This window comes from Malaclemys terrapin, chromosome 1, assembly GCF_027887155.1.
Source record: "Malaclemys terrapin pileata isolate rMalTer1 chromosome 1, rMalTer1.hap1, whole genome shotgun sequence".
In the NCBI taxonomy this organism is placed as follows: domain Eukaryota; kingdom Metazoa; phylum Chordata; order Testudines; family Emydidae; genus Malaclemys; species Malaclemys terrapin.
This window is the reverse complement of record NC_071505.1, coordinates 73589901-73617859: the sequence shown is the minus strand read 5'-3', so window position 1 is coordinate 73617859 and position 27959 is coordinate 73589901. Positions and strand designations below refer to the sequence as shown.

Below are 27959 nucleotides of genomic sequence, written 5' to 3'. Positions count from 1 at the left end.
TAGGCTGATGACCAAGAAAATATTCTTAGGGTAAGTTCTGTAAAACCGTAGGATAGTCCCCCAAATGAAGTACTGGAAACTCTGTTGCATAATTATTCAAAATTGGACAGCCAGAGCACTAGACACATAGTGCAGGGACCAATCTTGCATTTGGTATAGTGATGAACAGATTACCTGATAAGTCCATATGTCCATATCTAACGACTAATACATATAGACATTAAATCTAAAGAACAAAAAGTCTATTATCAGACTGTATCTCTGCCTTACTGTAGCTAATCACTATGAATCATCCTAAATCATCAGGTGACACGTGTAATCCTTGACATCAGCTGACACCCTTCCCAGCATCCAAGCATATGCCATCAGCCTAAAGCATTTAAGTTCCAAACAAAAAAGAGTTTACATCTGGTCATTAATAAAGCTGAGTATAGCCATAATACAACCCCCAAGCAGTAACTACAGGATTTTAGATGGTAGTCACTTGACTTATTTGTTTATTAAAGACTATGAATTGGAGGATGGAATATGAAATATGCTAAAATATTACCTTTAACTTCTTTTTCATGAGTTTTTGAAAGCATAACATTTATAGCTAAAATAGAGAAATCTGTCAAAACATTAGGATATAGTTAGAAATCTCCCATGCACTGTGATATGAGTACACAAAATATATAGCAAGGCTATCAGTAGGGTTTGAGATTGAAGGACTGTAACTTTTATCTTCCAGAAGGGTGTATAGAAAGAGCATATATATGTTTTGAGTATCTCATTTAAACTGACTTTTATTTCTTTATATTAATGTTAAATATAATATTGTCCCTTGGTAAATGGTTAAATGACATCCTTTAAATATATGCATTGTTGTTGTAGCTGTGTTGGACCCAGGATATTAGAGAGACAAGGTGGGTGAGATAATATCTTTTATTAGATCAACTTCTATTGGTGAGAGAGAGAAACTTTTGAGCTTACACAGAGCTTTTCTTCAGGTCTGGGAAACATACTCACTGCTAAATACAAGGTGGAACAGATTGTTTAGCATAAGTAGTTAGCGCATATTTTGAGGGACCATTCCAGCTTTTGGGGAGGGGAGGGTTAATGGGTTACAGATTGTTATAATAAGTCATACATGCAGTATGTCTTATCAGTCCATGCTTTTTAGTGTCTACCAAATTTATGAATTTAAGCTTCCAGTCTTGTCTTTTGAAAGTGTTGTGCAGGTTTCCTTTGAGGATGAGGACAGATAGGTCACATAAAATGATTTCTTTGTGAAAAGTGTTCACCCATAAGTGATGTGATTTTTTTGTCTTTTATCATTTTTCTGTGTATAACAGAGTTCTAGTCAGATTGCCTTTTCTGATAATATATCAAACCTACAATAAACTGCCTAGACAAACGTAAAAAGAAGAACAGGAGTACTTGTGGCACCTTAGAGACTAACAAATTTATTAGAGCATAAGCTTTCGTGGACTACAGCCCACTTCTTCGGATGCATATAGAATGGAACATATAATGAGGAGATATATATACACACATACAGAGAGCATAAACAGGTGGGAGTTGTCTTACTAACTCTGAGAGGCCAATTAATTAAGAGAAAAAAAAAAAAAAACTTTTGAAGTGATAATCAAGCTAGCCGAGTACAGACAGTGTGATAAGAAGTGTGAGAGTACTTACAAGGGGAGATAGTCAACGTTTGTAATGGCTCAGCCATTCCCAGTCCTTATTCAAACCGGAGTTGATTGTGTCTAGTTTGCATATCAATTCTAGCTCTGCAGTCTCTCTTTGGAGTCTGTTTTTGAAGTTTTTCTGTTGTAATATAGCCACCCGCAGGTCTGTCACTGAATGACCAGACAGGTTAAAGTGTTCTCCCACTGGTTTTTGAGTATTTTGATTCCTGATGTCAGATTTGTGTCCATTAATTCTTTTGCGTAGAGACTGTCCGGTTTGGCCAATGTACATGGCAGAGGGGCATTGCTGGCACATGATGGCATAGATCACATTGGTAGATGTGCAGGTGAACGAGCCCCTGATGGTATGGCTGATGTGATTAGGTCCTATGATGATGTCACTTGAATAGATATGTGGACAGAGTTGGCATCGGGGTTTGTTACAAGGATAGGTTCCTGGGTTAGTGGTTTTGTTCAGTGATGTGTGGTTGCTGGTGAGTATTTGCTTTAGGTTGGGGGGTTGTCTGTAAGCGAGGACAGGTCTGTCTCCCAAGATCTGTGAGAGTAAAGGATCATCTTTCAGGATAGGTTGTAGATCTCTGATGATGCGCTGGAGAGGTTTTAGTTGGGGGCTGAAGGTGACAGCTAGTGGTGTTCTGTTATTTTCTTTGTTGGGCCTGTCTTGTAGGAGGTGACTTCTGGGTACTCGTCTGGCTCTGTCAATCTGTTTTTTCACTTCAGCAGGTGGGTATTGTAGTTTTAAGAATGCTTGATAGAGATCTTGTAGGTGCTTGTCTCTATCCGAGGGATTGGAGCAAATGCGGTTATATCTTAGAGCTTGGCTGTAGACAATGGATCGTGTGGTGTGTCCTGGATGGAAGCTGGAGGCATGTAGGTAAGTGTAGCGGTCAGTAGGTTTCCGGTATAGGGTGGTATTGATGTGACCATCGCTTATTAGCACAGTAGTGTCCAGGAAATGGACCGCTTGTGTGGATTGATCTAGGCTGAGGTTGATGGTGGGATGGAAATTATTGAAATCATGGTGAAATTCCTCAAGGGCTTCTTTTCCATGGGTCCAGATGATGAAGATGTCATCAATGTAGCGCAAGTAGAGTAGGGGCGTTAGGGGACGAGAGCTAAGGAAGCGTTGTTCTAAGTCAGCCATAAAAATGTTGGCATATTGTGGGGCCATGCGGGTACCCATAGCAGTGCCGCTGACTTGAAGGTATATATTGTCCCCAAATGTGAAATAGTTGTGGGTGAGGACCACACAAGCGGTCCATTTCCTGGACACTACTGTGCTAATAAGCGATGGTCACATCAATACCACCCTATACCGGAAACCTACTGACCGCTACACTTACCTACATGCCTCCAGCTTCCATCCAGGACACACCACACGATCCATTGTCTACAGCCAAGCTCTAAGATATAACCGCATTTGCTCCAATCCCTCGGATAGAGACAAGCACCTACAAGATCTCTATCAAGCATTCTTAAAACTACAATACCCACCTGCTGAAGTGAAAAAACAGATTGACAGAGCCAGACGAGTACCCAGAAGTCACCTCCTACAAGACAGGCCCAACAAAGAAAATAACAGAACACCACTAGCTGTCACCTTCAGCCCCCAACTAAAACCTCTCCAGCGCATCATCAGAGATCTACAACCTATCCTGAAAGATGATCCTTTACTCTCACAGATCTTGGGAGACAGACCTGTCCTCGCTTACAGACAACCCCCCAACCTAAAGCAAATACTCACCAGCAACCACACATCACTGAACAAAACCACTAACCCAGGAACCTATCCTTGTAACAAACCCCGATGCCAACTCTGTCCACATATCTATTCAAGTGACATCATCATAGGACCTAATCACATCAGCCATACCATCAGGGGCTCGTTCACCTGCACATCTACCAATGTGATCTATGCCATCATGTGCCAGCAATGCCCCTCTGCCATGTACATTGGCCAAACCGGACAGTCTCTACGCAAAAGAATTAATGGACACAAATCTGACATCAGGAATCAAAATACTCAAAAACCAGTGGGAGAACACTTTAACCTGTCTGGTCATTCAGTGACAGACCTGCGGGTGGCTATATTACAACAGAAAAACTTCAAAAACAGACTCCAAAGAGAGACTGCAGAGCTAGAATTGATATGCAAACTAGACACAATCAACTCCGGTTTGAATAAGGACTGGGAATGGCTGAGCCATTACAAACGTTGACTATCTCCCCTTGTAAGTACTCTCACACTTCTTATCACACTGTCTGTACTCGGCTAGCTTGATTATCACTTCAAAAGTTTTTTTTTTTTTTCTCTTAATTAATTGGCCTCTCAGAGTTAGTAAGACAACTCCCACCTGTTTATGCTCTCTGTATGTGTGTATATATATCTCCTCATTATATGTTCCATTCTATATGCATCCGAAGAAGTGGGCTGTAGTCCACGAAAGCTTATGCTCTAATAAATTTGTTAGTCTCTAAGGTGCCACAAGTACTCCTGTTCTTCTTTTTGCGGATACAGACTAACACGGCTGTTACTCTGAAACTAGACAAACGTAGGTGCTGTGGCTAAAAAATTAAAAAGCACCAAAGTCACTTAAGCACTTAAATTCCACTTTCAAAAGTGACTTAGGAGCATAATTCTCATAGTCCATCTATTGACAGAATATATAGTATATTATATATAAATACTATATAAAATATGCCAAAAGAGATTGAACTTTTGAAATCAGAATAGAAAAAAGACAATGTTCATGAAACATTGAAATCAGAATAGAAAAAAGACAATGTTCATGAAACATAGTTTATAAAAAAACGTGTTCGAATAGTGTTTGAAATTAACTTATTTGCGTTTCACCTCGTCTGAGTTACAAAGCTGAAGAATTCACGTGATGCCTTACAATATGGTTTCTGAAAGCTGTTTTTTCACCACCGAAATATTGGAAGGCCATAGAAATTACAGTGGGTGGAGTGTTTTGTTATTTTATTTTATTTTTGTTGTAAATCCCACTCATTCTTTTGTTCCTCTTTGCTTCAAAAACTAGCCTTTCCGGATTGCATACGGTGCTGATATAGCTACACAGCAGCAATAGTAGCAGCATAACTAGGGCCATTTATCACTGCGTGAACTAATTAATTTAAAGAACAAAAGAGACTACAACATGATAATTCAATTAAACACAGAAAGTGTTAAAATAATACTACCTCTGAGGCATATGCCAACTACATCCAAGAACCCTTTTTATCTCTCTTGTACTGCACATAACGTATTGACTGCCTTGAGAAGAATCCTGTACATCTACATATTCAATTTGGTTACCGGGAATTACAATATTGCAATAAAACGAATGCACCAGTTAATGTGTACAGTATGTACATATCTGGCATTGGTAAAATAATTTTCTCAGTAGTATTTGATACTTGTTGTGAATGCTTCTAATTGAAGACAATGATGAAGGCCAGCAAAATGAAACTGATTTTACCTGCATTATTATTTGTCATTGATAGTATAATAGTGGCGAGAGGCTACAAGTGGGTTGGGGTCTCATTGTGCTAAGTTTTTCAAATATACAGTAAATGTCAGTCCCTGTCCAGGGAGTTTACAATCTAAGGGCTTGTCTACAATGGCAGTTTACAGCACTGCAACTTTCTCGTTCAAGGGTGTGAACCTCCACCCCCGAGCATAGCAAGTTTCAACGCCAGTGTAGACAGTGTACCAGTGCTGGGAGCTGCGCTCCCACCGCTGGGAGCTACACCCCTCGTGGAGGTGGATTTTTTACAGTGCCGTGGCAGCACTTTAGCGTTGCCAGTATAGACTAGCCCTAAAAGACAAGCTGTAACACATGGATGACACAAACAAGTGAAGATGGGATGAGGAAGAATGGGTAAGGAAAATAACAGGAAGTTTAGCAGAGCATAGCTGTGTGCACAATTCAAAGCCAATTAGAGGCAGTAATCACAATAGTCACTTTTCTAGGGCAAAACTAGGATTTCTTTGGTTTTTTCATATCTAGATTTTTTTCAACCGACATTGTTAGGTTTCCTTTTGAAGTTATAACATGGTTTTTGTGGCCTAGCAAAGAGCTTGAGAACTTGAATATGAAATGAAATGAACGGAACAGAGAATTATTTCACACAACATCATTAGAACAATTACTTTGATCAAATACTAGTTTCTAAACTGAAATTTGTTGAGAATGTCAAAGCTTTTCCTTTCCTTAACCACAGCAGCATAAATCCATGTTCAGGGTTAAAAACTTCAAACAAAGTTAAAGACTACCTTTATTTTAAATATTATCTAAAGCTTGGCTAAGAAGCATTTGAAATATGGTCCAAGTGTGCTTTCTGATTTCTGGTAACTAAAATATGCCATAAGTTACTTAAACATGTAATTAAAACGTAATGATCCACCCTTTCAGCGCTAGCTTGACTGATGGCATCTGCTGTATTAAGCCTTGAAGTCACTGTGGTTTGCATTAAAGCCGCTCTCAGGAGTGCAGTGGGAGGCATCTGAGATATAAAACAGGCAAAGACCCTTCTGAGCCTGTTCACGGCCAATTTTTCACTTCAATTTTATTTGGTTTCAACTTAAAGTTAGAGGCAAATAAGCTAGACCAGATGGATGTGTTTTTTCCCAATCTTCTGCTCCCTCTTTTGAGTAATTAAGTATGACTTCAGTTCAATTGTGGCATCTTCTGGGACATTTCAGGAAATGATGACTGTTGTTAAAATTTCACTTCAAAAAGCATGTTTTAAATTATTTTGTAATTTAAAAAATAAAATGTTCATTTTGATAATAGCAGTGCTGCTCTCCAGATAGTTTTTGTGAGAGAATCACATGTTTCAGATGATGGAGGCATATGACCCTTAGCCTTGTGCTTTACTGTGTACAAGAGATAGGCAGTCTCTTTTCCGTCAACTTCCACTATACCAGATAACACAACTATTTGATGCTGTGTGTAATGCCTTATGTAAAATAAATCATGTGGGTGAAATCCTGGCCCCACTGAAGTCAAAATGGCAAAAAGTCCATTGACTTCAGTAGGGCCAGGAGTTTACTCATGGTTTCAAGAATTTAGAATAACAGACTAATGGTCAATCCCAGAGAGTTCAATGGGACTTTTGTCAGAATGCCAACTTGATAATCTTCTTTTAGACTGTTACTCTAGAAAATGGTATTATATGAAAGGTGTCTGTCATGGGGGACCCACATCCTGCCCCTCTTTGGGTGAAGATGAGGGATCAGAGTTGTGATATGACTGCGGTCGCAGTCTACCAGACGGTTCTTAAACTGACAGCAGTATGGCCCGTTGATCAGAGTCATTATGGCTGCTCTTGGGGTTCAGGGCTGTATGGGTCTAATGGCCAGAGTCAATATGGCTGCCTTTGGCCCCCTGTACGGCCCAATGTCCAGTATAGGGGCCAACACCAAAGGGGGGAGTGGCAGCACGGGTAGGGGAACCTGGGCCCACCCAACTTCACAGGTCCCGGCCCAGAGCCCTGTCAGTGACGAGTGCGTTTGCCACCAGTAAGTGGGGATCCTACTGCAACATGCTGACCTTACATGGGTGGGAAATACCACTCACTCTGCCTTCTTGTTCCCTTCCTACTGTGTCTTCTGAACCCGTAGTCCATATATCGTTGGGGTTTCCAGGTTCCCTGACGCGGGTAGTTCCCTGGAACTCTTGACTCCCAGGGCCATCCTTAGGCATATGCAACATATGCGGCTGGTTAGGGTACCCAGACATTTGGGGCACCACCAGGACAGCAGGTAAGAGCGGGTCGGTTCCCGCACACCCAGCGCACGCTGCAGTCTCCTTAGGCAGGGGCCGTATTCACAGAGCCAAATGCGCCAGCACGGCGCATTCTGTGTGAGGGAGCAGGAATGGGGCTATCTGCGGGGAACTGTGTGTCTCCACCGCCGTGAGGCAGGCCGGGCAGCTCAGTATCCTTTGCTGCCTCCTCCCCCAGCTCCCTGAGCTATGAGCCTGGACTGCCCCAGCGTCTGCTGTGTACAAAGCTCGGTTGTGTCTGCAATGGGGGGGGTCTTCTGGGGGTCCGTGGGGGTGGTGACTGTGCCCCAAGTCGGGCATAGGGGCACCAGTTTAATAATACTGCGAGGGCCCCATAAATCCTAAGGACAGCCCTGCTGACTCCCACCAACGAATTGTAGGTAGCAGTTCTCCAGTCTGGTCCCTGAGATCCCTGGTTCCTGCAGTGAGGGGCTGTAGCGGCTCCTGGCCTGGAGCCTCCAGCAAGTGTGCTTCCTCCTCGGTGGCCAGCCCAGGTTGAGCTGAGCTGCTCTCCTTTATACTAGCACAGCAGTTGGAGCATGTCCAGCACAGTCTGAGGGGTAGGACTTCCTCCACCCATAGTGTGGGATTAACTCTTTCTCGCCTAGTGCGGGGTATGCACACCCTGTCGCAGCTTCACATATGATATAGTGTAAATTCTGTTTTACCTTCAGTCTTGATTTCAGTGGGAGTCCTTTATGACTAAAGACTGCAAGACTGGCCCCAAAATAATATTCTGCTGACATGCTGATGATTTAATTTGAACCGAAAATGTCAAATAGAAACATTAAAGCTTTTAGTATTACACAACATACATAACATGTGACAATATGACACTAATACATACATGGCTTTCTCCCAGGCTGTAAGCTCCAGGTGCCATAACTAGAGGTGCATGAGTTGCATACTTCCATTTCATAGAGAGGGGCCTGTCATCAAGATGCTTTTGGTAGGGGTCTAGTCATTGAAATTCACTCTCTTTATTGGTCTAAGTCTGTTTATCTTCAGAGGAGGGATGTTGGGGGTGTTATACGCTTGTATATGAGGGAAAGTGAACTTGAGTTTAGTGTGGGGGTGCTTGCGTGGTGGTGGCCTGTGGTATACAGGAGGTCAGACTAGGTGATCTAGGGGTCCCTTCTAGCCATAAACTCTAGGACTCTTATTACTTTTTATGTTTTAGTTCATAGGTGCTGGAACTAGGGGTGCTGCAGCACCCCCTGACTTGAAGTGGTTTCCATTATATGCAGGGTTTACAGTTTGGTTCAATGGCTCTCAGGGCCCCCACTATAAAAATTGTTCCAGCACCCCTGGTTTAGTTGGTAATTTAGGTCTGAAGGTAAAAAGATACTGCCAGTTTCACTGATTGGCAACTGTAATTTTAAACATGTCTCAGTGTTCTGAATAGGTGCGTTTCATTAGCCATGTCCAGGGTTTCTGTCGAAAAAGTGTCTTTGTGGGATTTTTATTGTTTTTTTAAAAATCAGTTAAAACCTAAACAAATCAAAAACAGAATATTACCAACCTCACAGGAAAGTTATGTGCCTTCGGCCCTGATTTTGGAAAGCACTTAAGTGTACACTAAACTTCATTTCTTTTTATGTCCGCTTTTAATCACCTGCTTAACTTAAAGCACCTGCTAAAGACCTATTAATTCAATGGGACTTTAGCCGGTGCTTAAAGTTAAGTACATGCTTAAATGCTGTCCTGAATAGGATGCTTTCTTGAATTGGTACCTTAAAATGCTAATGTGGTAGAGCTTTATGAGATCATTGTATGGACAGTGCTATAGAAACAGCTTATTGTTGTTATTGATTATGGTATTGCAATTAATTTGCTTCCCATTCTCTAATCAAAATAATTTGACATGTTCAGAAATAATTTGCTAGACTATAGGCCAGATCCTCAGCTATTTTAACTGGCCAAGCTCAGAAGCTGACTTTGACCCTATAACTTTCTAGAATCCTTTAGTTACACATTGTTATGAATTATGTACCAGTAACCACAAATACATATTATTATAGACGATAATACTTACCTATGCTGTTTTAACTTTATACTGCTGCCTTTCTGGACTTTTAAAAAATCCGTATATACTCGTTCATAAGCCGAATATTTTTGGTAAAAAAGTGATGCATCGAAGAGTGGGGGTCGGCTTATAAATGGGTCTACACCAAAATTTGATGATTTTAAACTCTTTGGAATCATTGAATTGAATATCTAATACATTGTCGTTTTGTTTACCTGGAGCATCTGCAGGCATGGAGCCCCTCAGCTCCCTGTTGCCGTGGTTCGCTGTTCCCAGCCAATGGGAGCTGCGGGAAGTGACGCGCGACTTCCCGCAGCTCCCATTGGCTGGGAAAGGGAAACCGCGGACACTGGGAGCTGAGGGGCTCTGTGCCTATGAACGTTCCAGGTAAACAAAACGTCCAGGCCCACTAGCCGAGGCAGGAGCCAAAGTTGGCCAACCCCTGAAATATAGGGTCGGCTTATGAAAGGGTCATACAGTTTTTGCTATTTTTACCTAACCATCTTGGGGGGTCAGCTTATAAATGAACGGGCTAATGAACGAGCATATACGGTATTTAAATATTAAATCCTAAATGCTACAATGCAGATTAATTTTGGGAATACCCTCCAAAATGTACATTTAAAATAATCTATTTATTTCTTTTTTATAGGAATTCGCTGCACTGACAAAAGAGTTAAATGTGTGTAGGGAGCAATTGCTTGAAAAAGAAGAAGAGATTTCAGAACTCAAGGCTGAAAGAAACAACACAAGAGTAAGTATATAGTAGACTTTTTATGGGTGTATACTTTTAGCACTAACTTTGTATGAAGCAGAAGGAATACAACTGTGTGCGTACACCTGTTAATTTGCATTAATAATAATCATAATCCTGACATGAGAATATCAAGTTTGTCAGAACTTGTTTATATTGTGTAAAGAGATAAGTTTACTACAATTCTTCTACAAGAAAGTGTGATATACACTGCTACCGCGATATAACACAAATTTGGATATAACGTGGTAAAGCCGTGCTCCGGGGGGGAGGGACTGTGCACTCCGGTGGATCAAAGCAAGTTCAATATAACGTGGTTTCACCTATAATGCAGTAAGATTTTTTGGCTCCCGAGGACAGCATTATATCGAGATAGAGGTGTATTTTATGTGAGGGAAACAAACCATTATAATTTTGACTATAATGTGCTTAATACACTTGAAGCTGATATTGTGGCCCCATGAAGTTGATAGAAGTTTTGCTATTGACTTCAGCAAGGCCAGGATTTCACAGTCCTGGAAAACTTGAGGGCCACATTCTCCCCATACTTACTTGAAGGTAGAATTTGACTGGTAGTGTACATTGGTTTGTATTGTAATCAGGTTTGAAAACATGTAAAGAAATCACCCTTTTAGATCTAAAATACTGTAGCTCTTGAATAATGAGTGCCAATTTTAAATGGTAGCATATCTGTAATATGTAGATAGGTGCATATATATTTATATCCATTAAAAATGTGTGTTGATGCATATGATGGATTTGATGCTGTTCAGAAGTTTGTAACGGAAAGAATCACCCAAGAAAAGCTAATGGTCATTAATAGGCATTTGCTAAAGGATTGAGAAATGCCAGCTTCAGGGCATAGCAGGTGCTAAATCCAGCTCTGACATTGACACCACTTTTTCAAACCATGAAACTTGCAGACAATCTGTTCCTCTGCAAGGTGAAGAACAAGAGATTTATTAGGGCAACCAATACCAGTGAATAAAGGTTATAGAATGTGATGACCTTGCTGGAGGATATATTTGAAATCCTGGCAGCTAAAATTAATAAACTTACTAATGTGTTATGGGAATGGAGAAGGAGTTAGACATGGAAGATGAAGATCTAAGAGATTGGAAAAAAATACACTATATAGTAAATGCAGATAAACTAATGTACTCATCCAAACCAAGGCTATGGAAAGAAGAATGGAACAACTTGACAATCAAGTCAGAGATACAAGGTAGGTGAGGTAATATCTTTTATTGGACCAATGGAACTTTTCACCCATATTGTCTCTCTAATATCCTGGGACCAACACAACTACAACTATACTGCAAGTCAGAGACAGACATTCAAGAATTTTTGAGATACCTGCAACTGTGCAAACAAACAAACACAAGTCTGACCCTGATGAATCTGCATTAGCATTACAGTAACTTTAAATCTCATAAAGCTAAACATCAAAGTGCACTTTTTAGCACTATTGTGCATGTACTATAAGTGACTTTGTAAAAATGATATTTGTTACATATTTATTTCCTCTCCATAATCTCAGTACCATATTAATTGAATTTTCAGTTTATATTTATTTATTTTTTTTATGTCAGCACTGCAAGGTCAACCTGGTATCTGCAAGAACAATCAGAGTTGAGAGTTCTTTGTTGAATAAATAATGTGTGTCACAAACTAGCCTGGTACCGTACTGTACAGTCACCATTCTTTTGCAAGTGGACCCATGTGCTTTCAAGGCCACTTGGCACGGGTAGAATCTAGTCACTGTTTCTTGTTCTAGGAGTTCAGGGCAGGCTCATACCTCTTGTTTGACACCCTTCTTTGGGATGTGGAGTGCCACCACCTCGCTCCCCTATGTCCTGAAATTAGTGTCTGAGACCTCCTGAGCCACTTCCCTTCTTCCCCCCATTGCGTATACATGCTCCCCTAGAGCTCTACCTAGGCTCTGGGCACTCTGAGCTTCTAGATTAGTCCCTGCAGGGACAAAGAGGCAGGAAAACAAAGAACACAGGCTTATCAAAGGAATTTCTTAATGACAGAATCTTTACTCTTAAAGCACTCAAGAGTTACAGATCTTCGAAAATAAAGCCAAAGACCTGAGAAACATCCGTCCTTGATCTGATCTCACCCCTTCTGTGACTCTGAGGTTTGTCAGTGTTTCAGGCTAGGCAGAGACCCTCCTGTTCTAACCTTCCTGCAAGACCTCCCTAAATGTGAGGATGGTCAGCCCTCCCACCCAGAGCAGCACTGTGCCCTTAAGTAAACTCTCTGTCTCTTAACCATGTGCTTCACTGGGATGCTACAGTGCCCTCCCCCAGTCATGCTTACCTCATCTGCATGCCTCTGCGTAGAAAAACCATTGTTCCATGTGCATGAGAGACAATCAAAGTTGCTGGCTCCAGATCAGTCTTGGTGGCTTCAATGAAGGATCAAACACCTTTCCTGGACAGGGCACTGTCTGTAATTCAATACAATAAGCTACCCTCAGGCAAGTTTACAGATATGTTCAGAATTTACTACAAAATAGAATTCATAATCTGATACAGACATGTTGTTCTCAGAATATGATGCTGCAAAAACAGCCTACTAAGCAAACAAAAGTATTCTAATAAACTAATAATATAGCAAGAACCAAGATATAGCGTGGCATTCAGAAGAGGAAACCTTCAAGCCAAAATAAGTGAGACCAATTGACTCTCCCCTTGTTTTAACCCAACCCCCTCACTACATTTGATACAGCCATGGGCAGGCTTACCTAGCCTCCCCAGATACTTTCGCTCTCAGAAGTCTTTATGCCCCCGTGACAGATATTGCAACCAATATCTGTGGTATCTTTACGGACCATATTATATTAAGTGTATGAATAGTGGTATCTTTACTGACCATATTGTATTAAGTGTATGAATGGTGCCCCAGGGATTGTATGCAGTTCCAGGGCGGGGAGATTGCCACAGCTCCTCCAGGCATTGAGAACAGTGGGAGTGATTAAGATGAATTACTCAGGTTATAACCACTTCCAGAGAGGTGCCAACCCTTGGAGAGACTTGCATATATTGGTTCAAACTGGATTTTCCAGAGACCAATAGACAAAGAGAGGGTTTTTGGTATAAAAAGGCTGTATTTAAACTGACTCAGGGTCTTCTTTCTGATCCAGCAAACAGGCCGGATCTTCTGACCAAGGGGAGCAACCCTTGCGGAAGGGTTGGAAAGACTTTGGCCTGCCAGGGCCCCATAAGACTGATGGGTGACTCCTGGTATATTTAGTATGGTGTTTTATATCTGTATATTGTTTTTATTATGTTTTTTCTGTAGTGCTTTTCCCTTAAGAATAAATGTGCTTACTGAAAAAGGTCTGTGTGGTAACTTATAACTGCTGGCAATACACTGTTCACAGAGAAAGCAAAGCATGGGCTCTGGCCTTTAGTCATACTGACTTTCTGGGGATATCCCAGTATAGCCAGAGAGCTGTGCAGCCTTAAAATCCTGGACGGGAGGGGGAGAGGTGAGGGTCTCCACCAAGGGGAGGTAACATTTGGAAACTAGAAACCTTGAGTGGATGCCCTCAACGCACCATGGAGGAGGAATACAGGTGCAGTTATCCTGAAACTGTGACAATCACCTCCTCTTTTGAAGAATAGAGCCTCTTAAAATGCCCTGATACTCTGATTTTCAGAAACAAGTTCTAGCCCAAATTCTTCACGTGCTGCTGAGAGAAAAGGAAGGAGGAACTCCTGCCCATACGCTCACTGGCGTTCCAGTCTATGGAAACCTTAAACTTAGGCACAAAGAGAGCAGGGTCTCAGCTCCCTGCCTCAACCAGAGCCCCCTGGGAAAATGTCTATTCCTTCTCACAGTGTTTCTTAAATTCAACCCTACAGTGGGTTTCTTCCCTAGGATGAGGTACTCACCTTTGGCCTTATCCAAGTGTTTTCTGTTTCTTACATTATCATAAGATACAGTAGAAATTAGGCCTGTCAATCACAGTTAACGCCTGCGATTAACTGAAAGCAAAATTAATGCGTACTTTTTTTAATGTGTTAATTGAATACCTCGAGGGGGGGAGGGAAGGAGGCAGGGAGGCATAGGTTGTGGGGGCTGATGCCTCAGCCTGCAGGTAGGTGGGTGGTGGGGCTGGAGCAGCCCAGTTCCGGAGGCGGCGCAGGGGGTGGGAGGGATGGGGGCTGGAAGAGCCCCAGCCAGCAGCTTCCCAGAAGGTTGGGGGAGGCTGGAGCCCCATGCCCCAAACCCGAGAGGGGCTAAGCCCTGAGCCCCATGCTGGCCTGAAGCCCTGAAGGGGCTAAAGTCCCATTCCAGGCTAAAGCCTGGAGCCCTGCGCCCCAAGAGGTGCTGAAGCCTCATGCCATGCACCTGATGGGGGCTGAAGCCCTGGGCTGGGCTGAATCCCGGAGCCCCTTACCCTGAGAGGCATTGAAGCTCCAAGCCCTGAGGGGTGCTGAAGCCTGGAGCAGGGCTGAATCTCAGAGCCCCCAGCCCTGACCCTATATTTGAAACTATAGAAAACCCCCAAAATATTTAAATAAATGGTATTTTAATATTGTTTAACAGTGCGATTAAAACTGCAATTAATTGTGATTAATTTTTTTAATCGCTTGACAGCCCTAGTAGAAATATTTTTCAGTTCAGAACATAGTTGGCAATTCTTTCAACATGTGAGGCAAAATAGAACAGAACTGAACCACCCATACCTATATTGACTGGCTCTGCACTGATGACAGCAAGACAAATATGTTTTTGTCAGTAAAATCATTTAATGTGACTTTGAAAAAGTAGTAGAAGGATTAGAAATTTCTATAGTAACTTTTGTAGTCACTACTGAGCAGAGGCGCTGACTTTCTAATGTGCTCGACCCCTCCCAGCTGCCCCCATTCCTCCCCGCCCCTGCCCTGCTCGCGCTCTGCCATCGCCCCTCCTCTTCCCACCCCATTCTGCCTCCTCCCACGAGTGCACCACGCCCTCGCTCCTTCCTCTCCCCTCAGTACCTACTGCATGCCGTGGAACAGCTGGCCCATGGCAGGCAGGAGGCACTGGGAGGGAAGGGGAGGCACTGATCAGTGGGGCCATCGGCAGGCTGGAGGTACTGCGAGGGGAGGTGGAGAGCTGGCCACTGGTGGGTGCTCAGCAACCACCATTTTTTCCCCATGGGTGTTCTAGCCCCAGAGCACCCAAGGAGTATGTGCCTCTCCTACTATCTAATTTCAGTTTTGAAAGAATAACCATCCTTACAGTATATGGAAAGGTATTATAGGATCTCTTCTAGAGCTGGAACACAGAACAATGTGGTACATTAATTGTGATAATCTCAGATATCAGGGACTATCAAAGGAAGCCAAAACTAAAAATGAACATATGTTATGTTAAAATGAGGACATTTTCTTTTCTGACCTGAGCCAATTGATAATTCTTAGTTAAAATATCTCTTCTTTTCCCAACAAAGTTGCTGTTTGTAATCAGAATGAATGTAAATGCGGTTGGGAGTGGGGATGTAGTAAAGTATCTGCCTAAATTAACAGTTCAGCAAGCAATCTGCTACAGAAGCTCTGTAAACTTTTTCATATTGTTTCTGAAAACTCCTGAAGAATATACTGTAGTAAACTTGATAACATTTTTTATTTACTTAATGGTAATGGGTAGGCTCCTTGTTTAAACTAGAAATTAAAAGTGAAAATTCTGCTTGTCTCCTTCTATATTCTGTAAATATAACCGTTTGGAGGAGAAAAACAGGACTCAGAAATCTGAGGTAATAGTTTTAAGAGAGAAAACATATTTCATGTAAGTTCAGTGCTTGTGGAAGGTGCTTGCTGACAGCCCTGGAGAATGATGGTCCCTGTACACAGGACACTTGCAGAACAAGAAGTGACAGTGTAAGCTTTCTCGAACTGACCTGCTGATCTGGAGGACCAGCCAGAGCAAGAAGATAGCTCAGTCTCTTTGCCTGTTTAATCTTTTGAGGCTGTCAACAAAGGTACCAATTACTGTGAAATGTGGTGGCTTTTTTGTGATTTAGATAGTTGTCGAGTCGACTGGGAAGCACATAACGTAGCATATCAAGCACATGTCATAGAAGCCACTAAACATCCATGGTAACACACTTCTGTCACTAGTGATCTAGCGGGATATTAGCTAGCAATCTAGAGGTGAAAGGCTATATATTCCTTTACAAATCCTCCCACCTATCTAGTTCCCCAGAACTCATAGATATTTAAGAGAAAACAATTTGAAATATCTCTGAAATGTCGTTTTAGAAAATTGAAAATGCGTGCCCTTAAAAACATAAGGGACAAATTCTCTGCTGGTGTAAACTGGTGCTGCCAGTTGATTCAGTGAAGCTGCACCACTTTACAGAACATTTGTTCTTTAACAGTGCTCACTTGCTTGGGATATTTTGTCCCCTTGGTGAAATCAACAATTTTATGGGCCGCATCCGATTTGCTTTCCACTTACCAATAGTCCCATTGTTTTAAGCAGGACCAAAGGGATAGGTAAGATGTGTGGATGTGTCCCATAGAATCACATGGAACTGTTTTCAAACAAGTGAAAGGAATAACATGTAAGAGCTCTAGAGTGGACTGGATGGAGAGAGAAAATCTACTTAGATTTCAGTGTACTCACATGCTTGAGAATATTGTTGTACTGTGCCTAATCTATGCTTTATCAATGCCTGCATTATGTTTAAGCACTGTATAATACTCTGGTCTTAATTTTTTATGAAATTGCTATTCAGAATTTACAAATAATAAAATATTAAAAATGGATTATAAACTATGAAAAATGTGCTTTCCTATTGTTGGTGTCACTAGGCATAGCTACCAGGTAACTCAGGGGAGTGGAAGGCCATAAGTGCCGATGAAACTTCTTTGCTCTGGGTCTAAGTAAGCCACAGTGACTCCATCTTAAAAACTTTCACCTACTTCTATGCTAACTGCTTACATGCTGAAGCAAAAATGTTCTGGTCAGCTTTTCTAGCAGACAGCTGCAGTTTCACTAGCAAATGCTGTAGTGATAAGAGCGGGGAAAGAAACGGGGGGGAAAAAGAAGCCTCTACGTCTTAACCTGCAAAGGCCATAAATAAACAGATAAACAAAAACTTTTCTCACATACTAATGTAGTGCATATTGTAACTGTTGTTTGGGAGGGAGGGGTAGGGGTAAAACCAAACAAAGGCTTGCACAGAAACTGCTTGAAATATAAAAGGGAAAACTTGCTTGTATGTGGTGCGCTTAATTTAAGACATGCTGGTCTCCTAGTGCCTATTCAAAGCTCTTGAATAGAGTTGGTTTGCTTCTCCACACCTGGTGTGATTATTGGTGTAAAGCACGCCGGGCAATGAACCCCGCTGTTGCTGCCTCCTCGGGCCCTTTTGGGCCGGCAACAGTTTTGGCGTCCCTGGGTGGGCTCGAGGCTGAAATTTAGCCTTGCCCGGATCCCTCCTGGCGGCCGACGGATTACGACAACAACCAACGCCCAGAGCGCTCACCGGTGACTTCATCGGGGGCCTCAGCGAAGACGTGGTTTGCTTGACCCCGGAAGGCACAACGGTGCAAAACACACGGACAGTGGAGAAGCAGTTTTGGGCAAAGGTGCAGAACCGGACCCTTGGATAAGGTAGGAATAGTCCAGTGGGGACTTTACCTGTTTTGACCTGGGGACACCCAGTGTCTCCCTAGAGTATGGGAGAGGGACAAAGTACAGCCGGCAGGGTACAGTGTACACCCTTAGAATGCATTCTGGGGAACTGGAAAGTGTTTGGATTGGACCAGTTAATTAAAAGTAAATTGAAAAGGTTCTGTACAGTTGATTGCCCTCAGTATCAGTTAGAGTGCCAAGAAAGGTGGCAACTGGAAGGATCACTTAATTACAACACGATCCTTCAGTTACTTTTGTTTTGTCAGAGAACAGGTAAATGGAATGAACATCTCTATGCGTATACGTTTATGGTGTTAAAAACAGGACTGATATTTTGCATAAGTGCCATTTAACTCCGACAGACTCGGTAGTACCTGCTGCTAAACCCCAAAACCCTCCTACAGTTGTAATGGCAGAATCGGTGTCCCCTTCGGCTCCTCCACCCCCACAGGCTCCAGAGAGTACCCCCTTGGTGGGATTGTATCCGTTGATTACTGAGAATGTGGTAGCCCGTCCAGGAACACAGGAGCGTGCAGCCCAGATTGTGTCAGTGTTCTCGCATGTTCCTTTTAACCCAGTACACTTAGCTGCTTTTAAGGCAGAAGCAGGGGAATTCTCAACGAATCCAAGCAAGTTTATTTCAATCTTTAAAGGGTGTCTAGCAAGCCATAAGCCTGACTGGGATGATTGCAATATACTTATAAGAACCTTGTTGTCTAAAGTGGAGCGAAATCAGGTTATAGCTAAGGCTAAGGAGGAGGCACAAAGAAGGCATTTAAGGTTTAAAAAGGAAAGCTATTGGACACCGGAGGTTGTACAGAGTGGAATCCTCAAAAGTGAGTGTGTTCGTCTTGGTTTGTTGCTTCAAAGCTCTGTATAAAAGTTATGTTACTAAAAGGGTGTATAATGGCAATGTGTATGTGTTCATTGTTGGAAAAAGATGTATAAGTAAAGAGTGGAAGGTTCCTTTGGAAGTTAGAAGAAGCCAAAAAAGGAAGAAGGAAAAAGAACAGAACAAGTTAACTGAAAAATATAGCTAGCAAGCTCAGTCATGCTGGCCCTATCCAAGGACATTGTTCACAGCTAAGACTTGGCTGACAACCAAGAGAAAGGGGGGCCTGAATGTGCCCAAGCAACTATGAGATCTGCAAAATACTGCAAGGCATAATGAGGACAACAGAAGGGTTAAGAAGCAGCTTTGCTGAACAGTATTGGCCCAGGGATTTAAAAATTCCCCCACTCTGTTCGGCCAGGCTCTGGCCAGAGACTTGGAGGAGTGGGACAATGAGGACAAAGCCCTCCTTCTGCAATATGTAAATAATTTGCTAATTGCTGCTATGGGTCTAATCCCTTGTCTTAAAGCTACTGTGAGCCTCCTGAACTTTGTTGGACTCCGAGGATACAGGGTAGCTTGAAGTAAAGCTCAAATTGCACTCCCTGAAGTACAGTATCTGGGATTTCACATCAGGCAGGGGGAGAGACGACTCTCAAATGACAAAGAGAAGGCTATCTGCCAAGTTCCTATCCCCAGCAACCGTAAACGGCTTAGAGTATTTTGAGGCATGGCAGGTTTTTGCAGAATATGGATCCCAGAGTTTGGACTGTGGGCTAAACCTCTGTATGAATGTGTTAAGGGAGCGAATCATGACCCCTTTCACTGGTCCCCAGAAGCGAACAGGGCATTTAAAATCTTGAAAAGGAAGCTGATGGAAGCACCAGCCCTGGGTCTGCCAGATCTCTCTAAGCCATTCCAACTGTATGTGCATGAAAGAAAAGGGATAGCCCTGGGAGTGCTTACTCCATTACTAGGTGCCTTGAAATGTCCCGTGACATACTTTTCTAAACAATTGGATCAAGTTTCAAAGGGTTGGCCAGCATGCTTGCGAGCAGTTGCAGCCAGTGCCCTAGTGCTTGGGGAAGCTAAAAACTGACACTGGGAGGAACTGTGCAAGTGTATATTCCCCATATGGTCCAAGTCCTGCTGGATACTAAGGGTGGTCTCTGGCTCACACAGGCTCAGGTTGCTCGGTACCAGGCGAAACTGTTAGAGAACCCTGAAGTTACCCTGCAAACCTGTCCCTCCCTTAATCCAGCTACCCTGCTACCAGAAACAGAAAAGCAGGAACATGACTGCCTGGAAATCATAGATGTACACTACTCTAGCCGCCCAGATTTAAAAGATCAGCCACTCCCAAATGCTGACTTGAAGTGGTATACTAATGGCGGTAGTACTGTTGTAAATGGGCAAAGGAGGGCTGGTTATGCTGTTGTGTCTCCCCATGATATCATGGAAGCTGAAAGTTTACCTGCTGGGACATCTGCCCAACTTGCTGAACTAATGGCCCTGACTCGTGCACTCGAGCTGGCAAAAAACAAACAGGTTAATATCTTTACTGATTCAAAGTATGCTTTTGGGGTATTGCATGCTCACGCTGGTTTGTGGAAGCAAAGGGAAATGCTAACAGCCCAAGGTTCTCTGATTAAGCATGGGTCTCAAATTCTCCGGCTGTTAAAAGCGGTACAACTCCCCTCAGCAGTAGCAGTAGTACATTGCAAAGCCCATCAAAGGGAAGATCAAGATGTAACCAAGGGCAATGCCAGAGCAAACAGGAAAGTCAAGCGCGCTGCTACCCTAAAATCACCAACAAAGAAAAATGCCCAAATGCATGCCCTCATCCCATCAGTAGGTGAGCTTGCAGCTCCTCAGTACTCCCATGATGACAGAAACCTGGCTGACAGACTTGGTCTCCAGGAAAAGGAGAAATGGCTTTATTCCACAGAGGGAAAAATCCTCTTGCCCAAGGGCCTGATCTGACCAGCGTTGCAAAAACTGCATCAAACCACACACGCAGGCAAAAAGGCTCTTACCCAGCTTATAAATAAATATTTTCTAACCTCTGGACTTAAACCCCTAGCATCACAGGTACAGGCTAAATGTTTAATCTCCCAAAAGAACAACCCTCGACCAGGAGTAGCAGAGTTGCCAGACACTCTGGAACCTACCCCAAGCCCAGAATTGGTGTGGCAAATAAACTTTACTAAGTTTCCCAGGACCCAAGGGTACACGTACCTCCTCGTCTTGGTGGATCAATTCAGTGAATGGCCTGAAGCCTTCCCATGTCGTAACAACACTGCCAAAACAGTGGGTCTTAAGTTTGTCAAGAAAATCGTTCCTCGCTTTGGCCTCCCCCAGTAAATAAAATCTAATAACGAAATACACTTCACATTTCAAGTTGTTCAAAAAATATCAAGTGCTCTGCAAATCCCCTGGAAGCTCCACACACCATGGCAACCACAAGCCAGTGAAGTAGTGAAACGCACAAATCAGACACTCAAGCGTCACCTCTCAAAGGTCTGTCAGGAGGCCTCTCTTAGGTGGCCTGATGCTTTGCCCCTTGTGTTACTCCGCATTCGTGCTCTCCCCAAGGGTAGGTTAGGGCTTAGTCCCTTCAAGATTATGTTTGGAAGGGCATGGCCTCTAAATGGTACACCGGTTCTGGCAGGGAAGTGGAAAATGTTCTCTGTCTGCTGTTCTTTCTTCTCTTCACAAATACACCAAAGATTCACAGCCTCTTCTGCTGGATGCCCCGGTCCACTCCCTGCAACCTGGTAACTCCGTTCTCCTGCGGACCTGAAAGAACAAGCCTCTCCAAGAGAAGTGAAAGGAACCCCACATCGTCCTGCTTGTTTCCCACACAGCGGCAAAGGTCGAAGAACACAAGAACTGGATTCATCACTCTCGACTAAAAGCAGTACCCGTTCCTGAACAGTAAACTGTCCAGCCTGCGAAAAAGACTGCCAGTAACAATTTGGAACTTAAGCTGTTATTCAAAAAACAGTAAGGGTCACTGGGAATGCCTGGTAATCTCTACGTAAGATTTGTACCTCCAATTCCCCAAAGGTTCCTTTATAGTCTCTTATTGATAATCCCAATTGTATGAAGCTTAATCGCATTTTGTCTTTAGAGTATAAGAAAACTCTGCCAAAGGTTTGTTGAGTGTTCTCAAAGGAGGGATTGTTGGTGTCACTAGGCATAGCTACCAGGTAACTCAGGGGAGTAGAAGGCCATAAGTGCTGATGAAACTCCTTTGCTCTGGGTCTAAGTAAGCCACAGTGACTCCATCTTAAAAACTTTCACCTACTTCTATGCTAACTGCTTACATGCTGAAGCAAAAATGTACTGGTCAGCTTTTCTAGCAGACAGCTGCAGTTTCACTAGCAAATGCTGTAGTGATAAGAGCGGGGAAAGAAAGGGGGGTAAAAGAAGCCTCTATGTCTTAACCTGCAAAGGCCATAAATAAACAGATAAACAAAAACTTTTCTCACATACTAATGTAGTGCATATTGTAACTGTTGTTTGGGCGGGAGGGGTAGGGGTAAAACCAAACAAAGGCTTGCACAGAAACTGCTTGAAATATAAAAGGGAAAACTTGCTTGTATGTGCTGCGCTTAATTTAAGACATGCTGGTCTCCTAGTGCCTATTCAAAGCTCTTGAATAGAGTTGGTTTGCTTCTCCACACCTGGTGTGATTATTGGTGTAAAGCACGCCGGGCAATGAACCCCGCTGTTGCTGCCTCCTCGGGCCCTTTTGGGCCAGCAACACTATTGAAACACGTATTTCTCTTTGTCATATTAAAAAAGTACAAAATGTATATTATCTGAGTATATTTATAAAACATATATTTCATTATTTTACAATGAATAAGTTTTCTCTACATTAAGCTACACAAATAGAATTGAAAGCTACTCTGAAATTCTAGTAATTAGCATGTTATAAATCGTGAAGCAGCTTATTTTGGGATAATTCTTGGTTTTGTTTTTATACATTGTGGATGAACAAAGCATTCCTTCCATCTCTCCAGAGGAAGGAGAAGGAAATTATGCATTGGTACAATTCATGGAGGCTTTAATTACTAATTAGTTAGAACAGGAGAAAAAAACTAAACAACAAAACAGGAACATTTGCTGTTTCATAACTGTGTAACCCAGCATCATATATGTTGTATCTTCCATACATTTATTGCATCATTTTAAAAGTACACTGAAAGCCAGATGCTCACTTAGTGTAAGTTTGAATAACAATATTTGATTTCAGTGGAAATAAACCATTCTACACACATTCTAGACCAATTGAGGATCTGGCCCTAAGTATGTAGATCCAAAATTAGTGGTATAAAAACAAGCATCCTACTACAAAAGATTGAATAAAATTATTAGTTTTTTTTTTTTTTTTAACTTTAACTGACAGTGTAGTACATTTGGATTTAATCATTCTCTTGCATTGTGTTAGTGCAGGAATGCCAGAAAGTAAACCTGATTAAAAACTTACCCATTACTCCTTATGGTGCACTGACTCTCTGTGCAATACTAGATCTAGTTTGAAGATCCTGATCTTCAAGATCCTCAGTAGACAGGACCCAGGCTGTGTCAGGGGCCATCTCTCTTTATGACCATGAACTACTTGACACCACCAGTCATCAGGAGCTGATGGAGTCAACAGCACTGAAATGGGAGGCTCTTAGGAACAGGAGATTGGACCAAATTGATGTTTGGCCTGGGTCTGGTAATCTCCCTTCCTCTAGATACTAGTAAAATCATGGATCTCACTATGTGCAGTGTAAGTTGTAAAACAAGAGCTTTCATTTAATCAGTATCCCAGATACCTTAAATTTTCTTCCATAAAGATAGAAGGACAAGAAGGAGGGAAAGTAAACAGGAAGGAGCAAATAAAATAGTGTGGAGCTCTAGAAATATAGGGCTGGAAGGGCCCTCAAGAGGTTATCTAGTCCAGCTGTCTGCACTGAGGCAGGACCAAGTATACCTAGACATCCCTGACAGGTGTTTGTCTAACCTGTTCTTAGAAACCTCTAGTGACAGGGATTCAACAGCCTCTCTTGGAAGCCTATTCCAGTGTTTAACTATCCTATAGTTAGAAAGTTTTTCCTAGTATCTAACCTACATCTCCCTTGCTGCAAATTAAGCTGATTACTTCTTGTCCTATCTTCAGTGGCGTTGGAGAACAATTGATCACCATCCTCTTTATAACAGCACTTAACATATTTGAAGGCCCCTTCACCCTCCCAGTCTTCTTTTTCTCAAGACTAAAAATGGCCAAGTTTTTTTTAAACGTTTCCTCATAGGTCAGATTTTCTAAACCTTTTATCATTTTTGTTGGTTTCTGCTGAACTCTTTACAATTTATACAACTCTTTCTTAAACTGTGGCACCCAGAAATGGACACAGTACTCCAGCTGAGGCCTCACCAATTCCAAGTACATTGGAACAATTACCTCCCAGGTCTTACATACAACACTACTGTTAATACACCACAGAATGATATTAGGTTTTTAGCAACCACATCACATTGTCAACTCATTCAATTTCTGATAAACTATAACTCCCAGGTCCTTTTTAGCAGTACTATTGCCTAGCCAATTATTCTCCAATTTGTATTTGTGCACTTGACTTTTCCTTCCTAAATGCAAAACTTTACACTTGTCTTTATTGAATTTTGTCTGGTTGATTTCAGACTAATTCTCTCATTTGTCAACAGGGCCAGCCTTAGGGAAAAAGGCACCTTGGGCGAACTTGCATTTTGGTGCATATGACCACCATGGACTCCCCAGGCTCCCCTCCCTCCCTTTGCCTCAAAGGCCTCCCCCCTGCACCTCTAATCCCTGGACCCTCTTCATTCCTAACCCCTGCATTTTCCTCCTGCATCCAAATGGGGAAACTGACCTGGATGCACAAAGCAGCTGGCATTACTGCTCATTCCCCCCCAGACTGCTGCTCCTCTGCCTCACACACCCCTAGGGGGCTGTGATGGAGGGAGTGAGGAGTAACATCAGAGCTCCCTGCATCCAAGTCACTTTCCCTGTCTGGGCTGCATAAGGACAGGGCACGAGAGCAGCAGCTCCTGATGCCTCACAGCACAGCACAGGTGGGGAAAGTGACTTGGATGCAGGGAGCCATGGTGTGTGTGTTGGGGGAAACTGTGTGAGGGAGTGTGTGTGTAGGGTGACCAGATGTCCCGATTTTATAGGGACAGTCCTGATTTTGGGGTCTTTTTCTTATATAGGCTTCTATTACCCTCCACCCCGTGTCCCGATTTTTCACATTTGCTGTCTGGTCACCCTAAGTGTGTGTGGGTAAAAACAGCTAACAAAAGCCAAAGCTGACCAAAACACCAGCTGTGTGCTGCTCCCACTAAAAGGGAACCATCACACTATCTCATACTTCACATTTCTCATACAAACTATCAGGACTTGAATTAAATTTTTGTATGAAATTGAGGTGAATTTAAAAACTGTTTAAAACATTTAAAAAATAAAAAAATATGAAAAACTTTAATTCATCAATGTCATTATTCATACTTGCTAGTCTTGCTAGCCCTTCCCCCCAGGCAGAGAGGCACAGAGATTAGGATCAGGACCAGCTGTGCCCCCAAAAGACCAGGCCAACCCTCTAAATCGAACTCGACCTGCATCCCTCCCCAGACAGAACTGGACCCAACCTGCATCCCTCCCCAGACAGAACTGGACCCAACCCACATGCTTCCCCAACCTGAACCCCCAAACTGCACCAGACCCACATCCCTCCCTAGACCAGGGGCGCTGGTTGGAGGATGGGACAGAAAGACCTGGGGGAGGTCCAGTCTCCCCCAAAGGTGCTGGTGGGGGGGATGGGGCATGGGGCACTGAGTCTCCCCCAGGGGTGCTGGTGGGGGGATGGGGCAGGGTGCACTGGGTCTCCCGCAGGGGCGCTGGGAGGGGGGATAGGGCAATGGGACTCTAGTTGCTCCACAGGACCCAGGGCCAATGGGGCTTACCTGGAGCAAGGAGCATCCACTGGTCAGGGTGTCAGTCCACTAGCTGCTGGTGCCGCCTCCTGCCCAGCATGGTCTGGGACCCCATGCTCCCCGGCTCCTCATTTGAATAATGGTGGGGCTCTGGGGGAGAGGGGCAAGGAGATCTGCATGTGCAGCAGCATCCCACCAGTGCTGTCCAAGGCCCAGCAGAGGCCCGAGAGCCCAGGGAGGAGACAGGGGTTGCGCCATGGGGAAACCCAACTGTCCATGGTGCATGGCAGCCAGAAACCCCTGGGTCTACCTCCAAGCCTCCCCCTACTCCTCCTCCCCCCCCCCCACCGCTAGCTCCACCAAGTGGTACAAGCCTCTGGCGGGAGGAGGTGGGGCTGGAACTGCAGCAGCTGAGGGCTCCTCTCCGCACCCATCATTTGCAGGAGCCCTCAGGCAGCCGGCTGGCCAAGAGGAGCAAGTGGGAGGGGGGCAGGGAGAAGACAGCCCTGGGTCTGGCCGAGAGGAGCAGGGGGTGAGGAACTGGGCCAGGTGGAGAGGAACCAGCGCTGTGTCCACTTGGCTGTAGCGTGCAGGTGGAGTGCTGGGCTGGGTCAGCGCATGGCATCTTTTTTGGCAGGTTGCCCTGGCTGCCCACCCCAAAGGTCGGCCCTGTTTGTCAAGGTCATTTTGAATTCTAATCCTGCCTTCCAAAGTGCTTGCAACCCTCCCACCACCATGTCATCTGCAAATTTTATAAGCATACTCTCCTCTTCATTATCCAAGTCATTAATAAATATTGAATAGTACTGGACCCAGGACTGACCCGTGAGAAACCCACTAGATACGTCATCCCAGTTTGACAGCAAACCATTGATAACTATTCTTTGGGTATGGTCTTTCAACCACTTGTGCACCCACCTTATAGTAATTTCATCTAGACTGCATTTCCCTGGTTTGCATATGAGAATGTCATGTTGGACTGTGTCAAAAGGCTTATTAAAATCAAGATATATCACGTCTACAGCTTCCCCCCAGCCCCATCCAGGAGGCCAATAACCCTGTCAAAGAAATAAATTAGATTGCTTTGGCGTGATTTGTTTTTGATAAATCCATGTTGGCTATTCCTTATAACCGTATTATCCTCTAGGTGCTAACAGTTTGATTGTGCAATAATTTGTTCCAATATCTTTCCAGGTATCCAATTTAGGCTGATTAGTCTATAAACCCCTTAGTCTTCTTTGTTTCCCTTTTTAAAGGTAGGTGTTATGTTTGCCCTTCTCCAGTCCTCTGGGTTCTAACATGTCCTTCATGAGTTTTCAAAGGTAATCACTAATGGTTCAAAGATTGTTTCAGCTAGTTTGTTAAATACCCTAGGATGCATTTAATCAGACCCTGCTGACTTGAATACATATAACTTATCTAAATATTTCTTAAACTGATCTTCTCTGTTTTGGCTTGCATTCCTTTCCCCTTGTTGTTAATGTTAATTGTGTTAAGTATCTGGTCACAGTTACCTGACTGAAGCAAAATAGGCATTGAACACCTCAGCCTTCTTGATGTTGTCTGTTAGTTGCTCTCCTTTCTCGATAAGTAGAGTTCCTACAGTTCCCTTCATCTGTCTCTTGCTCCCAATGTATTTATTGCCTTTTATATCTCGCACTAAGTGTAACTAATTTTATGCCTTAGCCTTTTGGATTTTGTCCCTACATGCTAGTGCTCATCTTATTTTGATCTCATCTTAGCAATTTGTCCATGTTTCTACCTTTTTGTATGATTCTTTTTTGATTTTTCAGGTCATTAAAGAACTCTTGATGGAGCCATCTTGGCCTCTTACTATTTTTCCTATCTTTCCTTCACATCAGGATAGTTTGATATTGCCCCTTAATATTAGGTCTTTGAGAAATGGCCAATTCTCCTGAATTCCATTTCCCCTTAGATTTTCTTCCCATGGGACCTTACTTACCAGTTCTCTGAGTTTGTTAAAGTCTACTTTGTTGAAGCCCATTGTCCTTATTCTGCTGATCTCACTCCTTTCCTATCACTTTCATCCAAACTGCCTTCAATCTTCAGATTCACAACCAATTCCTCTCTGTGTATCAGAAGCAAGTCTACAATGTCCATTTCCTTGGTTACTTCATCCACCTTCTGAAACAAAAAGTTGTCCCCAATACATTCCAAGAACTTACTGGATATTTTTTTGTTTTGCCGTATTGTTTTTCCAACAGATGTCTGGGTAGTTATAGTCTTCTATTATTACCAA

General features: G+C 43.1%; 1 protein-coding gene across 8 annotated transcripts in view; it reads left to right on the top strand.

Moving 5' to 3' along the window:
- PPFIA2 (PTPRF interacting protein alpha 2) overlaps positions 1-27959 on the top strand; it is a 642959-nt gene that overhangs the window by 347204 nt on the left and 267796 nt on the right. For all 8 annotated transcript variants that reach the window (XM_054027372.1, XM_054027381.1, XM_054027368.1 and 5 more), the window contains one exon: positions 10159-10260. In XM_054027372.1, coding sequence (XP_053883347.1) covers positions 10159-10260 — 102 coding nt within the window. The remainder of the gene's footprint in view (positions 1-10158; positions 10261-27959) is intronic.